The sequence below is a fragment of the Amia ocellicauda genome, chromosome 19, assembly GCF_036373705.1.
Source record: "Amia ocellicauda isolate fAmiCal2 chromosome 19, fAmiCal2.hap1, whole genome shotgun sequence".
In the NCBI taxonomy this organism is placed as follows: Eukaryota; Metazoa; Chordata; class Actinopteri; order Amiiformes; family Amiidae; genus Amia; species Amia ocellicauda.
The window spans coordinates 22522633-22541171 of NC_089868.1; the positions used below are offsets into that span (position 1 = coordinate 22522633).

The following is an 18539-nucleotide window of genomic DNA, read 5'->3' on the forward strand; positions in this document are numbered from 1 at the left end:
TTGTAAAGGTACATTTTTTTCTTCAAAACATCCTGTTTTACTGGCGAGAGCTCAGACTGTATGAATGCCTTTTTATGGTGTCTGTAGCATGTGACTCGTCTTCATTTAGTGACGACAAAAATAGGGAAGTGTTTTTTGAAACCAGAACTCTACACACAGTGTGGCAGTTTCACTTTTTCTATTCATTCAATACACAGTAGCAGAGAGACACACCTTGTGATGTTCAACTCCCTTGAGTTAACACAACTTTCAGATCCCGTTGTGGACAGCCAATCCACAGGAATTCTTACCTGGGATATGTAGGCTCCTGTTTAACTGTTTATTCTCCTGTTTAAGAGAACAATATACCATGTATACTGTGATTTTACCAGTAGACACAGCTTCACATGCTTATATGTATGCTATGTATTCTACACTTTGTATCTTAATTTCATGTATTTATATTCTATATGAGTATACTATCTGTCCTCTGTCTGCCCTGGTTACTATGTATTAAAACACCTTTTCATATGCAGAATACTTATTTGTATCTCTTTAAGATTGATAAGGGGTGAAAATTATAATCCACTTTAACTAAATGTTTCATGGAACTAAACTAAAATGTATCTGATTTTGACAACAGATGTATGGAATTAGGGGGATGAACAATAAAACATTGTACAAACAATTCCAATACAAATAATCGATCAGATGCAACATATTATTCAAATGGTTTGTTTTATTATTATATCACAATTACATGTAATAAAAATATGACAATAGCTTACACTGGATTGATGGATTATAGCTTATGATATATGCATATACACTATTGCTCACTTCACATAATATGAACATTGCCCTAAATTACAAAAAATCTGAAAAAAAAACAAAAATACATGTAAAATATATCTTTTGGAACATTTCTGTCCTAAAAAAACATGTTTTTTAAATATTCTCCATTGATGTATTTGTAGCTCAGCATGCATTGTCGAGCTCAGGTATCCTTTACTCCCTTTGAAGGGAAGAGACTTTGAGGTGCTCAAATACTAATAAACGTGGCTTTTGAAGAATACATTTTTGGTTTCAAAGGAATTCCACCCTTACATTTAACTTCACCATAATCTGTGTCTCGTTTCATAGAACTGAGCAAGTGACACATATCCCAATCGTGCCCCATTAAACATCTGTTTACACCGGCAATAAAACAATGAATTGTGCTACCACTGTCGTCAGCAACTCGTAAACATCATCTATGATTTACCGTCCAAAACGTCATTAAGGCACCAAACACCTACACCCTCAATCGCCTGACCTGCGACTCAGCCATATTGTTCTCTCTTCCTCCCTTTTCCAAATGTGGTAGATGTAGCACAAATCATTGTCATTAATGTCTTCAATGGCTTCCATAGTCCTCCACGATGGCTCCTTCTGGGTCGAATCGCAGGCTGCTTCTCCGGACCTCTTCCTTCATTTCCACTGAACCACATGGAGAGCCCAACCTCTGGCTTGCTTTGAGTCTCTTCGGATATCAATCCTTGGACTTGTGTTCATTGTGTTCAATGTATTGTGTCCTGCAGTAGTCTCCCTCAGCCCTTGACTGAACCTGGCAGGGGTTTGCTGGAAAGACTCTTGTAGATGTCAGATTTCAGGAACCTGGGATAAGAGTCTCTTTCCATCAGACCGTAGACAATCTTCTGGGCTTCGTCAAAGCACGTTTTGGTAGGTGTTTGCACTTTGGCTTTGATGGTTTCTCTGGTTTGATGGTCAATGTTGATCTGTTCAAAGAAATGGCGGGATATCCTTAGTTTATGTGTGATATGAAGATAGAGAATACAGATTCTCACATTTAAGAGCCCTTTTAAATTCTATACAGAATAACATGCAGGTTTCACAATATATAACTAAAATTAAATAACATTTTGGGATCATATATCTTGAAAAGCAATTCATTGTACAAATCCACTGGTTTATTTAATAATTTTGGATGCATAAACATACCTCCTTAGGTGCTTCAGCCACGATGAACTGTTCATAGATCTTCTTAGCCTTTGAAGCCCTTCTGTGAGAACATCTGATCTTCTTGTAGTCCTCACAGGTCAGCCAGAACTCAATATTCTCGTCACTGAATTCGGATTTCAGGAATGCATGAAATGTAACCAAGCCACCTGTAAATATAACATCAGGACTTATTAGCACAATGTAATTCAAAGCAATACATTTCATACCTAAGGACATTTTTGTTTCTGTATAGAAATGAATCAATAATATACATGTAGACATTATTATTATTATTATTATTATTATTATTATTATTATTATTATTATTTGGATGTGTGGAGGTGAAATTCTTGTAATGATCTTGTAATTAACATTTAAATGTTTATACATTTATTTGACTTGATATCCTTTCTACAGTTCTGTTTACTACAATAGTATACCCTTTCAGAAACATTCTTTACAATGAATGCACACACAATGCTTACTTTTCGATTCGAGTAGCTTCTCCAGTGATTGAGACCACATCAGGACTTCATCTGGATTATGCCTGGTGGGAACAAAATTAAGCAGCTATTAGATACACAGATAGAGAAATTAAAATAACAAGTCTTCAATGGACACACTCGTTATACTGTGAAATGCATCACCAACATATAATACTTACTTTACGTGTTTAGAAAGATCAGTACTGGCTGGTGTGCTTGAAAACACGCACTGCAAACGGCTCATGAAGTCCTTGCCACTGCAAAGAGAACGAGAACAAAACATTTTAGAATAGTGCAGTATTTCACACAGATGAATGAAAAATATTAACCATCATTTATACAAAAACTGCAATTTACACGATTAATAAATATTAAATATAGATTTATCTTAATACAAGTAATACTGATCATTGTGACAATATTGCATGCATTTGTCCTAGATTACATTATTTAGCATTTATGAAAGACACCAATTACATTTATTGTTCTATTAATTCCCTAAACTAAAATATTAAAGCTCAATAAATGTCAAAGCACCTGATATGCACAGGTGCAAAACTGTATAGCTTCTACTACTACTTCTTAAACAGAAAATCATGCACAATCCAAGTAGTTTGTTCAAAACTGCCCAATAAGTAATATCAACTTACAAATTCTTAGTTTTCCTCCTGTCGCCCTGTTCCATGTTAATGTAGTCGGAGTCTTTCAGTGGTGCTGTAACTGTCTGAGCAAACAATAATCCTTTCATTTTGAGTAGTCCACTTTGATTCCCGGAGCTCAGCTCTTGCTGCTTGTCCAACCCAATCTGTCTGCCGAAGGATCTCCAGACGTCCTTTTATACACAGCTCAGTTGCTATGGCTAGAATGAAACAGCACCAGTTCATACTGAACTCACCACAAAAAGGGGAAGTAGGCTTTTTCAGTCTAGTGATGACGTGAGCACGACTTGAGCAGCGTGATGCCTTGTGCTTTCAAATTCAAAACCTGCTCTGTTAACCATATTTCGAGATAGGGACCATGCAAATGTGGCAGTGAAAAACAAAGTGAACAAAAGATATGCAAATGCTGACCTTTCTGCTTTTGCTTAGTCCAGCTAACTGTTTAATTTATAAAATAAACCAAATTTTTATAAGACTGAACTTTCTCTGTTTAGGGGTGTAAACTGATATATTAGGTATACAATAACTAATGGAAAGCTACACAGCCCATATGTTGCTATAATCACGCCATATCACAAGAATTCAACACTAATATATGTTAAAAGTCGCAAGAACATTCAGTTGGAAGAAGAATCCAACAAATCATGAGGCTACCCCACAAGACCCATGTGTGAGTGGAGTGTCACATGAGAGGAGCAAGTTTTGTGTGGGCTAAATTCAACCTTCAAAAACAGGAAGCCATTCAGCACACGTGGAAACTGTGGTATTACTTTAGGGTCAGTGTGAAACATGAAGGCATAATGGACCACATAACACAATGAACAAATTCTATCGATATCTTTCCATTTCTAAAGGAAAATCTTAAACAGGGGCATTCTGTTTGTTTTCATTAGGAAAAGATCTATAAGGAGAAGCTATAACAAATTTACCTTGGAAAATACAGTTATTACAGTATGTTCTATTCTATCCACATGTAAATATTTGTTGTAATTTTCATGTACTTATTTCCATACTTAATAAATAAAACATAACAAAAGTTGATCAGTTTATCTAAAAGACTATATATATGTGTGTGTGTGTGTGTGTGTGTGTGTGTGTGTGTGTGTGTGTGTGTAGTGCAGAATACTAAGGTTAGTGTTTGTGTAGGTTAGTGGGTTAGTGTATGTGTACTGTTTAATGAGACTAGGTTTTTATGCATCAAAGATGAGTGATAATACATGTAAAGTAGTTGGATGATGAATTGGAGAGCTGCTCGTCAGCTGGGTGCAGGAGCGTGAAGCTTGATAAGAGATAAATAGCAATGCCAGGTGTAATTAAAACTCAAGGTAGCATTTACTTGACATGCATGACTGTAGGGAAGTTTGGCCTGCACAAAGTGGGTGAATTTAATAGTGTCAGTAAGTTCCAATGGTGGTGAGACTTGTTTCCACCGCTAGACACAAACAGTGTATGAAAATATACAGTAGCTATCAATGTCTGTTAGTGTGACAGGCGATTCAAAAATAAATGTACTCTATTTCATTCACTTCCTTTTCATTGCTATGGAGTCTCCAGTGCAAGAAAACAACAACACTGCAGGCGATCGCATGCGAGATCTATGCTTTCTGCTGACTTACTGGGCCCTAGCTGACAGCGCAGGATTGCACCACCGATCACAATCAGCATCAGCTCAAGATCTTCTCACACCCTGCAAAGAGTCAAAAGAATATTGTATAATATGGAAGCATAGATGTACTTTTTTGTGTAAGTGCACACACGCAAATAGAGGAACACAAGAAAATGCATTCATTTCCATGTTCGTCATAGCTGACTTCCACCTTTCTGTCTGTGCAGCTGCCGAAAAGTTTGTCAAAAGTTTGGCGCCATCAGAGAATGGAACAATGAGCTTAAAAGTAAAACTGTCCAGAACAGAAGTGACTTTTTTTTAAATTAATAGTATTATTTTAATTTGTTTTAATCTGTAGGGAACTTCTAAGATAAGAAAATGCATCATGTCATTGAGGCCTAGCGGTCATTGGCATTGCATTGCTGAACATTTGCTGGTCTTATCAATGAGGTGATCATACCCTTTAGGCTCAGGCAGTCAAATAATCAAGAGTTAAAGATATCTATTCTAATGAAATACAAATTGCGCACGTGTTTTCCTGCCTAAGGTAGAAGCACAATGTCAGTGCAAAATAGTTGTGTTCATTGTTTTTGGACAGTGCAGAGCCAACAAAAGAATTTGAGTGTTTTATGGAAACATGCTGCACATGAGCACTACTGATGCCCCACCTGTTAACATACTAGAAAAAATAAATTATAAAACTTTGGCACAGAGCAACAACACCAATTGCCCTTTTCCCTGTGTGCGTCTGAGTCCTGGCTGGCCGACAGTACACACTGTACACTGTGAACGCGTCAGCTGGGATTGTTTTGGCTTTGGCTATAATCTCTCCACCTATAAGGAGATCTAGGTCTGTTCTTTTAAACTATGCACAATGTTTACTTACTATAAGTGTCTCCCCCTAGTAATTTATGCATTCAGTGTGCTTTGCAGGCTGGATTTTGGCCCATCAGACACTAGTCAAAGAACAGGCATGTTTCAGTTTTGGCAGAGCTCTGACAGCCGCAATACAGACTGTCGAACTGAGTAGTGCGTACCACTTTTGCTCTGTTTAAAAATAAATTGGGGGTATTTCAGAAAATGTGCGAGACAAGCATTTTTATTTTTATATTGCAATAATGATCCTCTCTATTGTGGTACACACTCTATCACCCATGATGCACTGCTGTATTGGAAATAGCCGAATAATGCATCCAGCTTCTCATTTGAGTTCTGGAGTTGCAGGTAATATGGGTTTAATAAAGGTTGAGTGTGTTTTAAGATGCATTATTCATTTAGTAGATATAAGCTTGTGTTACAGGCGTATTGTAAAGCCCTGTCAATAAAACAAGCGACTACGCCACCCCAGAAGCATGTGAGGATCCTCACAACCACCCCTCCCTGCTACAGGTTTGCCAAGATCCCAAGACACACCCCACAGTTTAGATAAGTGAATATTATTTATTATTACATTCTTTGTTTCCAACAACAGACACAAGTATAAACCTATGCACAGGGCACAGCGTCTGTCTGTCAATCATAATACTCACATGGACTAAATCTACATAAAATACTCAAGTGAAATCCCATCTTAAACCTGTGATATTTCCCCTAAAAGAAAACACAGCAGTGTGTGAATGGTGAGAAAGTGTCACGGAAAGTGCAGTAAAGCTCATCAGTCTCACTTCTCCTCAGGTCGGTGAGAACAGTTCCTGCTCCCTCCGCAGGTGGCGGCGCATTCTCCGTGCTCGAGCAGGCTTCCCTCTGGGTGTGCCCAACACGGGAGTTTCTCTCTTCTTCCACGGCCCCGGGCAGATCTCTCCCCACAGGTATCTTCCCCCGGGGCAGCACCGTCACCAGAGGGGTCTGCCACACTGGAAGTGATGGAAAATAATCGTGGGGTCCCCATCCTGCACACTCACCCTGAGCTGGTTGCCCACCCACCTTCCCTCTGCCTTGTCCTCTCTCTGTCAATGTCTGCCCTTTAGTCCTGTTTTTAAAGGATATAAAGATGTGTATGTAACTGCAATAGTATTTACATGATGTATAATATATTTCACAGTTATAAAGGAGTGAATAAAAGACAGTGACTGATGATTATGACTTATATTCTTTAAGCAGAGATGACAGCGATGAAGTCATCAATGACATGTTGAGGATGTTGGGAAAAAAACAACAACAATCATCTCAGACAAAGTGCGTTATTCACGGTGGCATCAGACTTCCTTTTAAGCTAAATATTTTGAGGAGGAAACCAGCTGAAGATCATATGATCGTTGATGCTGTTGGCCTTCTTGCCTCAGAGCTCAGAGTTTTCCAAGAGCTGTTTCTAATAATCTATTAGGTTGAATCTGACATGTGATAAAGACCAGAATAGAAGCAAATTCCGGCTTCCGTTTGATATTAAAGCAATTGACTCCTTTTTCAGTTGTACATAAATATCTTCGCCTTATATAACACTGTGTCATAAGATGAGTTAAAAATATCGGTTATAATAAGTATGTTATCCCTGAAAAATTGACATCCACATCAGGAATGTGAATCCATTCACTTTTAGCCGAAAATGTTATTTCAATAATAATTAAATTGACTTTGATGTGGTACTAAGCTGGAAATTAATTGATAAGGTTCACACACAACCTTTGTGTTGTTTGTATTAACACTGAAAGGCAAAGACAGCTTTTATGATTTTATTTTCGAAGCACAGCTTGTAAAAACTTCACTTTATGGAAGGAGAAAAGTTAAAGGAAAAAAAGTGACCAAAGTGTTTAATGTCAAATGTATGAAGAGTTAAATGTTGTTACACAATGAAATTACATGCATTTCAATTTGTCTGTTACACAAATTGTCAGAGTATGTTCTCTTGTGTGGTAGAGTAACACAATTGTACAGTTGTTATTAATAATTATATAACACTTGATTATGCACCATATACGGATCCTATTCATAACCAAGGGGTTTAGTATGCTTATATAAATGTTGTTCAGACCTTATTTTATAAACTTAACAAAGCTGACTTTTTTCTTTGATGGTCAGAAATTTTGGCCCTTTTCTCTTGTTTCTTGTTATAGCAAAGATAGGCATGGTTTATTTTATAGTCTTTGCTGAGCTATTTTTTGCCACTGGGAGGATTTACACAAACTCTTACAGAGTGCGATTGTGCTGCCATCTGTAATCCTTTGACTTTTCCTACCTGTGACGTATACAATGTCCTGACTGCTTTAGCCAATCGGACTGACGCGAGTGATTTAAGACACTCGAGACACTCAAATGACCTATTATCTTATCTTGCAGCACTAAACAAATAGGACATTTCAGGAAAAAAAACTATAAATCTGTAAAATGTTTACCTTGCGTTTTATTATTATACCTTATTTGACACAATTTCCTAGAAGGTCCCTGAGAATTCCAAGTGACACGGAATTACAGAAACAGAAATGCAAGGCTTGGAACGAAAAATATTTGTATTTTGTTTAAAAAATGCATCTCAGTGGTATGAGAAATATATACTGGAAATATGCTACATATATATATATATATATATATATATATATATATATATATACAGTATACATAGACAGACAGACACAATGAGACATTAGTAATATCCTTCAGTCTCTGACATATTCACTCCTTCTTCCTGTATGCGAGTGTGTTGTACTTAAGGAACTCCATTGCCTTTTTTTTCCATGCCATCCACGGGCAATCATGCATGACTTATGGAGAGAGTTGAAGCCACAGCTTTGGTTTTCTTGGCCTATGCATCGTGCCACCAATACTCTTGCCCTTTCTTATTGCCGTCCTCCGTCTGGGATTTATGCACAAGGTTCAGATAGACATCAGATTTCAGGAACCTCGGCCACGAGTCTTTCTCCATGACACTGTAAATGTGTTTCTGAGCCTCATCGAAGCACGAGAAATCGGGCTCTTGCAGGGCCATTTCGATCGTCTCTCTGATGTGACAGTCAATGTTAATCTGTATAGAAAACAAGCGCAACATTGTTATTTCTATTGCAGTTTATAGAACCATCGCTTACATGTTTCATAACACGTATCCCGAAGCACAAGATGTCAACAGAACAGCCAAATAAGACTTAAATAGAAACTCACCTATGAAGTATTTGAAATGTGCATAATTGTGTTTTACGTCAATCTATTTATGTATTGTGATTAAAGCTTGAACAGTTTAAAGTTTCAATACATCCTGTTGCCTTATCATTGCATCTCATTCAACCTATTTCTGAGAGCCCTGTGTTTTATAAGAAATTATCTGTGCTGGGCTGTTACTCTATTTCCTTTGCTTTGTGTTTCTTTTAAAATACTGATTTATGAGAAATTATTAAAAATATAAGGACAGAAATAAGTCAATTACTGGCTAATTTCAGGAGTGCGGAGATGATAGGAAAGCAGACCCCCGTAAAGTTGTACAAAGCTTCAGGGAAATGGCTTGTTTTTTTCAGTTGAAAGTATGTGTTGGAAACTAATTGAAGTTGTAGTGTTTCTTCCAGAGAAAATAAAAGTAAACTGACCTCCTTCAGAGCGTGCGGATCCACAAATTCATTGTAAATCTCTTTTGCTTTTGAGGAGAGCTCTGTCGGTGACCTGGCTTCCTTGTAGTCCTGACAGGCCAACCAGAACTCGATGTTCTCATCGCTGAACTCGGACCGGAGGAACGCTCTGAATGCATCAATGAAACCTAAAAAGAAAACATGCATTTCAAGCATATGCAGCATATATTTGCTCTGTCTTAAAGATATTTTTGAAATGAGTTCCATCCTTACATTTTTCACTCAGAACTTTCTCTAGAGTTGGCTCTTCAGTCACAAACCTGCAAAAGATGGCATTGGTAGATAAAAAAAGAATAACCTGCTTAGCTTTATTGCAGATACGCTTACTTAATATTATAAACTCTTTCGACACATTTTCATTAGATTTCTCAAGATCTACAAGCCGAGAGACCGAGTCTAACGCTTGTGCTTCATCTTGGACGAATCTATTAAAGAAGGAGGTCTTATTAGAGAGGCTGTGGTAGGAATAGCAAACAGACAAGGATTCAAACAGCAAACACCTCCATAAGAACTGGAAATAAAAAACCTTTCTGTTTTACTCTGCACAGGTCATGACTTGTAGCATCTACAGCATTATTGTTGTGACATGAACTACCCCTGTATTTAGTACTTCCTCTTCATTTACGTCTATTACGACTAATACGGTATGTTGTATTTTCTTGTGATTTTTTTATATTGTGTGGCAACTGTAGTAAGGGCATCTGCTAAGAAATAATCATCATCATCATCATCAGATGTCATTAATTATTATTCTCCCCACAGAAAAAGGTCAATATACACACAGAAAATGCTACTGGTGTGGGAATGCTGTCTAGTGAATATGTCTGTAGCATCAGATTCTTCAGCCTTCATGTCATTTACATAACTTCAAAAGAAATACACCCTTTGTGTAACTGCACAGAACCGGCGACTCACTGGGAGATTGTGTACTCACTGGAAAGATGCTGGAAGCTGATGGTCTGTTTGTGTCTGCATCTGAAGGCATTGTATCACTCCTTTCTTCTCATTTCCTCTGAAGAATACACATTTATTCCTTATTTCCACGAACTGGAGGGCTTGCTTCTCCCCGAGACGTACGCACACACACAAAGTTTCCATGCACACCGGCTCTACTTATCAAGTTTGTCTGAATTATATTTTAAAAGAACTGGAAGCACATGTCCTTCTATATGAAAATTATGGAAAGATAAAGAATGATTGATAACATTGAAACTGTAGCTTAATCTTTCAATAATAATACAAACTATTGGATTCACATACTTATTAGTTTCAATTTCCTTTTGCTTCCTTTGAGACCCCATCGAGGAATATCTCTCCAAGCTCATTTTCTCTCAGCAACTTAAAAAACACCCCTTTTTTGTGTTTGTTTTTTTAAGTACTCACTTTTTTATTTGCTTCTCTTCTTTGTCTTCCAAGTCGTAGAATCGTGATTTAGAAGAAAATAACTTGGGCATCGTTAAACAGCTGGAGGATTTAAATCCAAAGACGCACTGCCACTGTATGTGAATAAATATCCCAGCCCTCAACCACACAGATTTTAACACACCTTAGCAGACACTGTGAAAATGAGACATGTTCATTCAAGTTTTTGGATACCACAAGTCAGAGGATGTCTGCCTTCGGTTGAGAGCTGACATCTGTATGCTGACTACATGCCTTTAGGCCCAGTTTCAGTCCTGGGCATAAAGTACAAAACAATACAGTCAACATGAGATTTCTTATGGGTTTTCCCTCTTAAACCACTTTATTTTTTGTGAATGGATTGAAATTACATGGATGTGAATTGGACACCAGTTCTGGCAATTCAAGGCTTACAAAAATGTACTAGTTTCTATTTAATTACTTTAATTACTTTAATGCAATGGTTGTAGGTTTTAATGTTTGTTAGAGATACAGAATTGGTAAAGAAGAAAATCTACAGACTCAGAAAACCACTAAGTTAGTGATGGCAAGTCTAGATGAGTGCTGAACTAATTATGTTTGAGTTTAATCTGTATTTGTCATTGCTTGCTCACTGCTACACATATGCTGTGGGGTTATTGCTAATCTATTAAGAAACATAAGAAACATAAGAAAGTTCACAAACGACAGGAGCACATTCGCCCCATCGTGCTCGTTTGGTGTCCATTAATAACTGAGTGATCCAAGGATCCTATCCAGTCTATTTTTAAATCGCTGTGGAGTTTCTTCCAGATTGTGACAAATTATTTTCTGTGATAATATCATCGACAAAAACAAAATCATTTAACTTCAGGTGTCATCTTTGGTAGGGTTGTCATAACATTTTTCTGTTTGCAAGATCTTGTAAAAATATCCGTCAGAAATAAGATAAACACATACATTAAAGCTACACTTGCAGTTTTACTCTGAATTATATCAGAAGCCGTAAAGGCATATGTTTTATTTCAACACATCTGAAACAAAGTCATCCTTGAATTTGAATTCCATCAGCTTGTAAAACCCTCTGCTCGGACTGGAGGCTGAGCCCAGCAGGAGTCCAGACAGCGGTGTATGGGAACTGTAACTGTGTTTCCCCACGTCGTGATATGCAATTCCCTGAGGACTTCCGGGGATGGGTGGCATTGGCAAGGGTTTCCTCAGTGTGTTACGCAATGGACAGGGTGTGTGTGAACTGCGAACAGTGCAGTGCAAGGACTTGAAGGGTGAATAGAAGCCATTGTGTTTTTATAAAAGAGCTGCAAACATCCCTGCTGTGTCAGGACTGGGAGAAGGAGCCATGCGCCCAGCTGAGTGACAATTAACAATCCCCAATTAGCCAGGGTATAAAAATAAATAGTGTCATTTTACCATCACTTTACAATTCCTTTAAATAGTGTGCAATTGGAAGAAGCATAAAAACTACTATTCTAATGGAAATGCATACAAAAGTATTGCTTGCAGTGAAGGATTTGTTTATATATATAGATATACATGTGATTAAGCTGCAAGAAGGGAGATCCTCTCTCTGTCATATCCCTTGGGTAGAGACGTGGGATGTTTGAAACTTTCCACGGCAGCCTCAGTCTGAAACACAACGTGGACCTCCTGAGAGACAGAGGCATCTGCGCTCGATCTTATCAAAGCATTAACGCCCCAGTCACAGATGCAAACTAATTCCTAGGTACTTTCTGAGGGGAGGTTTGCAAACCACAGAGGGTTATCGCCGCGGTGCGCAGAGCATTTGTCTACCGATGCTTTTCTTTTTTTTTCTTCTTCTTTTTCACACGTTGTAGGCCAGCAGTCACTGTTGTCTTGTGTTCTGGAAACTTGGTGCGTCTCTCACTTACTTTGATTGTATACAGCACTGCCACAGCGTGCGGGGGGGGGGGGGTTCTGGTGAAATATGCAGCTGTAGAATGCATGCATTGGCCTGCCGATGAAACGGTTCATTAAATTCTACTGAAATACCCAGGTAACCCCCTCGGTTTTGTACTTGCCCCTTTTTATGCAAACAGAGAATAAACAAGTTCTTTCTGGCTTTTTAAACATCCATGGGTCCTGATATTCAACCAACCTTAACTTTAAAAATAAACTATTAGTTTAACAGTAATCCTAACATTTACTTTGACCTACCCTACTCTTAACCATAACCATAATATTAGCTAAAACACTAAGCCTTACGTAACAGTACAATTGGTGTGTACACACTGTGGCACCCATGGATATTTGGACATGATGGATTGGCAAACTTGATGACAGTGTATGATCCTTCTCTAAGCTGGAGTACTGATGCATATTGGAGTTTTGAAGGTCTTTCAGTTGGGGAAATGAAAAGGGTTTTGTGGTTCTGGAAATTGTGCAGCCGGTCAATATAATGTAGATGGTTTTATCTCACCTGTGATGGCAAACTAAGGAGGAAAAAGAACAGCAGAGGTTGTAAGTTGATCATTTCGATGCAGTTCATCCACACATCTGTGCAATCTCTCAAAGACACCTGTTGGATATCAAATGCAAGCAAACAGAACCACAAGTTGTTAGACACAGATTGTCTGATAAGGCATTTGTTACACACAGGTGTATAAGAGGAAGCTAGGTCTATTACTGCGGCAAAGCCACACGTCATTGCTGCCTTTGTTTTTTATATATTTCTGTTTCATATTCCACCATGACGTCATTACTATTATTGTTGTTATTGTTATTGTTAATAATAATGTGTTTATATGTTTATTTTAATTTAGTTTATTAACTTTCATTATTAAAGCTACCTCAGGTTCTTACTGTGCTTGTGTTGTGCATATTTATAAACTGATTGCTTTTAAACTAGACACTACCGATTATTTTTGGCCTAACACTGAAATCTTTCCCTTTTATAACTCACCGATGTATGGATTGGTTCAGACCCACAGTGGAAAAAGAAAGACAGATTCCAGTTTGACAAAGGTGCATCTCTAAGTCTCTTTCTTTTGTTAATTGCCAGTGTCTGAATCAGCTGATGGATATATTAAAGAAGTGTAAAATGGATCCCACTCCATTTACAAATATTACACTTTGACATAGGGAGGCTGCTCGGTGACTCAGATGGGCATGAATGGATGATTAATGCCTTCAGCAAATGATACATTTCAAAACTATTATCTCCTCCCTAACTGGGCTCTGATATCTTTCTGCTTTTTAGTCACAGAGGTGTGCTATATTACTAACTTATCCTACAGAGGCAGCCCACCTAAATCATAAGGACATGGGTCTTGGAGGAAGCATGTCTTCCTTACACTACAGGTAGTCTATACTTTGTATTCGTCTGACCTTTAGTATGCTTAATAGACAGACATTATTGTACTGGCACTACGCCTGAACCAACAGGCATGTCTGTTCAACTGCCTGACAGTGTTTAGCTTTAATGCTTAGACTATTTCAAATACAAAATCCTCCCGGGGGTTTTTGTTTTGTTTTCTGAATACATCAGAAATAGGTTTCGTTCAGTTATGACCTGACATTCGTTAAGGGTCTACATATGAGGATACACTGTGTGATTGTTGCTATTTTGACAACTGTAACACTTTACAAGTATGTAAGTATGTTAAAATATATCTTTATCTGATGGTAAATGATCTTTGTAAGAAAAGGGAAGCAGTTATATAAATAAAAGACTACGTCAACCTGGGCTAATAAGGTAATTGCAGAAAACAAAAAAATTGAACAAAGTCAAATAATTACTAATGTGTGATAAAATGATAAAATCTATTTAGTTCAGTGAGGTCAACTCTTGTGATAACATAATAGTTTATTGACAGTGTTACAATCACTTAACATAGCCTTGGGCATTGGCCTCACATTCGAGGGGTCCCTGGTGGCCATTCATTTTGGAAATGTTTGCCAAGCTTCGAGCTTCAAGCACCTGTCACTCCAGGACAGGTGGAGCCAGAGAGGTGGATTCAAAAACACGGCTGGGGACGCTGTTTTGGGTGAGTTTCACAATTTTTACTATTCATTTTCTGAGGCAGCCAATGGGCTTTTACTTGCTGTGTGGATTAGGTTTGTTTCCTGCCCGAACCATCGTTTTGCTTAATGGAAATTAGTCAAAATATTCTTGATGGATTCCTGAACAAAAGGGACACAATGACACAAGAATAGGAAGGACTCCTATGTAGCTATAGGACCACAGAAAACCTGCAGTATGTCTTTGAGCATCCTGCAGCAGGAATAAAACAAGTCTGTTATTGAACAGAGACTTTCCTCTCATATCAAAAGAAACAGGGAAATTAGCTGCGTTCAGAAGTACACCCTGGTGCTTCCCCTGCTCACAGTACAGACGTCTGCCTTTATACATTATTATTATTATTATTATTATTATTATTATTATTATTATTATTATTATTATTATTAATATTATTATTATTTGTTTATTGGCAGACGCACTTATCCAGGGCATTAATTAAATGCATGTTATGTGTATTATGTATGTATAATACACATGCACAAACACACACACACAAATGATGTCCAAAAAGTTACATTTGTGTTTAATCCGCGCATAGCTGACTGCCATTAAGCTACTTTTTGTCAAATGGAATCCTCTTTTTAAATGCACATAGACCAGAGGTATATTTGTCACAGCAGAGGGAAGTTTATTTTAAGAAGAAAACCCACAGGACAACATGAAGAAGAATGTCCTCGGAGCTGTTGTTTGCAAATGAAATGTAATTATTTTCATGAGATAAACGATTGTGTTTTGGATGCATTCCATCCGGGCTGCCATGATGCCTGGAAAAATCTGATGGCATCTGGAGTCGTTTCATTTGCATTTACAGTACAATAATATGCACGCAGTTCACGTCACATTTTGTAACGTTTGGATCGTTTCGTGACAACTGAGCACAAAATATATAAATATACACATAAATGGTTCTGCCTTTAATACCCTAAAAAACATTTGGGATGCTCACTCAAATCTAGCTTGTGTTGATATGCGTGTAAGGTTCAAATATAAACAAGGAAGTGGTGGCGATTGTGTGAAACTAGGCAAACTGTAGCCGCCAAAAATAAAAAAAGAACACATTGTTCTTTCAATGCTGCACAGAGTGCACTAGTGTCAACCTGTTGATAATGCAATTATTTGTTGCAATTTGTTAAAATGCTCATCTTCAATTAGTGAACTATGCACATACAAGTCTAGAAAACATATAAATTAAGATTAAAGTGTATCTACAGACTGTTGACAAATTAAACAAAAAACCTGAATAAATGAGTGGAGGAACATAACGAATGCAGATGCCTCCAAATAGGGGTCTGCATGATACAATCAATCAATTAACATCCCATCATGCTCTGTGGCATGTATACAAATGCTGAGCAGGCCCAGTTGACCTTGATTTTGGATTAAGGTGGCAAGAGGAAAAGATCTAAGTGACTTTGAATGAGGGGTCACTATTGGGGCACGAAGTGGGCGAGTGCATGTGTGGGACACCAAGAGAACGGGACAGGCCTGACTGCTGGACCCCTACAGTGAGGGGGTCTGGAGGCTCTGTTATGCTGTGGGGGGCATTTTCCTGGCATGGTTTGGGTCTACTTGTCCCCGTAGAGGGAAGGGTCACTGCAAATCATGACAAAGTTATTCTGAGTGATCACCCTTATCCTATGGTGACACATTTCTCTCCTGAAGGGAGTGGTCTCTTCCAGGATGACAATGCCCCCTCCACAGGGCACAAGGGTCACTGAATAAGTCCGATGAGTATGAAAATGATGTGAATCACATGCTATGGCCTTTGCAGTCATCAGATCTCAACCCAATTGAACACCTATGGGAGACTGTGGACCGACGTGTTAGACAGCGCTCTCCACCACCATCATCAAAACACCAAATGCCAAGGTGCATTGAAGCTGTTCTGGTGGCTCATGGTGCCCAAAACCTTACTGAGACACTTTGTGTTGTTGTTTCTTTTAATTTGTCACCCGTCTGTATGTGTCTGTCCTCTGACCACTAGCAACACAAAATTGCTGATCAGGTGAACAGGACTTTGTAACTCAGTAGATGTGTTTATCATTTCAGCTACCACGACCCAATTCTGCACCAGAAGCAAAGTTCAATGGCTCCAGACTGCTGAGCATCGGCCTCTGCACAGTGAAAGCCTGCTTCTGTGGATGAACATTAACCAGTCACTCATGCCCTTCACGTTTAGCTGCTGTGACACATAGTAGGAAGGCTGATCCCTTAGTACATCAGTAGCCCTTTTATGCCTTTGGATCCTGACGAGACCGGAGCTTTGCATTGCTGTTTGGATTAAGAGTTGGGATGTTGAATATGCTTGGTTGGTCAGGGTGGAATAGGGGGACCAGTGCTTTATAAAAGTAAAGGTTTGGGAATTTCAAAATAAACATATGAGTTTATGCATTCACAGCATTTATCTGTGCAAGCTGATCAGGTACATTTCCTTAAGGCTTCAGTTTCCTCATACGTAGGCCTGTGTAATCGTGTTATGTGAAATAAAGTCTTCCTCCAATACGGCAATTTCAGCATCTTGTCCACAGTGTAATAACTTCCTTTGACCGTGTGATTTTCCTTATTGTAACATATTTTCCTAAGTACTTTTACTGGGGTGCTCTACTTTCGTTTAAGAAAGACTTGTTATTGAGTTTCCTAATTGTGCATTGACACATTAAACCCAAGTTAATAAACATAAGATATAATTAGACAGATTTGGTCATTTAATGTGACTCCCTGTGTATCAGTGCAGCTTTCCTTTATTTTTATTGTGACTCTATGAATACTTTGTAACGGCACAAATGTCTTATTTTAAGACATATTTTGAGAATGATCACATTGCTGCAGACTTATTTTAACATTTCGCTAATGGCTAAAATGTTTAGTCTCCTTTTTGATTAGCTATATTTAAAATATACACACTTGATATGCATTCCTTTTTAAGAAACATACTGTGCAAACAAACATGCAAACATAGCCAAATATATCTTTGCTTATCATTTTGAACAGCACAACAATATGGCAGGGTTTAATACTTCAACGTTGTGTTTACAGTCTGCTCAACACTGGGTTGTCCTCTGAGATGGCCAATAAGAGAGGGAAAACTGAATGAAATAAACACATTAAATACATAAAATAAGATAAATAAAGGAGTTAACATTAAGCTGTTGTTTTTCTTTCTTTTCCACATGGGCAAACCGACTTCCACATGGGCAAATACTTTGGACGACTAACTCCAAATCCCCACCGACAACGTTTAGCTTATGAGATGATCTTTCATTACAGTGCAGTTGAACCATTATTTGCCCTGGCCCTGAATAACTGGAATGGACTGTAAGTGCAGGCTATGTGAGATTAAGGTATTTGGCATCGATCAGTGAAACCTTTTGATATGTCTTCGGAGACAAATATAGGTTGCGGTTGGACTAAGTTACTAAAAAGCTGCTTATAAATCCTGAGCTGTAAGAACCTTAAAAGGCGTGACTAATACAAACAGAAATGGGATAATGAAGAGACAGCCAGACCCCTGAGCCGGCCAGACGTGTGTTTCGGGCGAAAAGCAGAAAGGCCCAGAAGAGAAGAAGGGCTTGGTTCTGGGCTGTTCTTCTTTAGTCGGCCTGCAATGTCATACAGAAAGCAGAATGGGAAGTGAGAAGATTCACAGAAAGCTAGATAGTTTCACTCCATGTGATAGGGAAATAATCCCCTGCCAGAAGTCCCAGCATGTCTACAGATGCTTTAAAACAGGAATGGACAGGACATTTAACAGGATCGTGGCTGGTTTCGTGTGTCACATTGCAGGCTGAGACGTGAGAGTGATTTTGCAAATTCAGTTGTGCTGCT

General features: G+C 38.3%; 2 protein-coding genes and 1 long non-coding RNA gene across 4 annotated transcripts; 1 reads left to right on the plus strand and 2 right to left on the minus strand.

Moving 5' to 3' along the window:
• Window positions 1-698: 698 nt before the first annotated feature.
• Window positions 699-7321, minus strand: LOC136714490 (regulator of G-protein signaling 21). Its single transcript, XM_066692019.1, has 7 exons — window positions 6395-7321; window positions 4741-4811; window positions 3116-3324; window positions 2645-2722; window positions 2466-2527; window positions 1981-2147; window positions 699-1757 (listed from the first exon to the last, which is right to left on the minus strand). The coding sequence occupies exons 3-7, from the start codon at window positions 3211-3213 to the stop codon at window positions 1569-1571; spliced, it is 594 nt and encodes a 197-aa protein (XP_066548116.1). The 5' UTR covers window positions 3214-3324; window positions 4741-4811; window positions 6395-7321; the 3' UTR covers window positions 699-1568.
• A 64-nt stretch (window positions 7322-7385) lies between these two features.
• On the minus strand, window positions 7386-10836 carry LOC136714491 (regulator of G-protein signaling 21). Its single transcript, XM_066692020.1, has 5 exons — window positions 10661-10836; window positions 10212-10289; window positions 9491-9537; window positions 9239-9405; window positions 7386-8685 (listed from the first exon to the last, which is right to left on the minus strand). The coding sequence occupies exons 1-5, from the start codon at window positions 10729-10731 to the stop codon at window positions 8467-8469; spliced, it is 582 nt and encodes a 193-aa protein (XP_066548117.1). The 5' UTR covers window positions 10732-10836; the 3' UTR covers window positions 7386-8466.
• A 3009-nt stretch (window positions 10837-13845) lies between these two features.
• LOC136714877 (uncharacterized) lies at window positions 13846-17227 on the plus strand. 2 transcript variants are annotated; one of them, XR_010805065.1, is made up of 3 exons: window positions 13876-13993; window positions 14530-14679; window positions 16764-17227. It is a non-coding gene; the product is annotated as an uncharacterized LOC136714877 (long non-coding RNA). The 2 variants fall into 2 exon arrangements; XR_010805064.1 differs by having other exon boundaries at window positions 13846-14679.
• Window positions 17228-18539: the final 1312 nt, after the last annotated feature.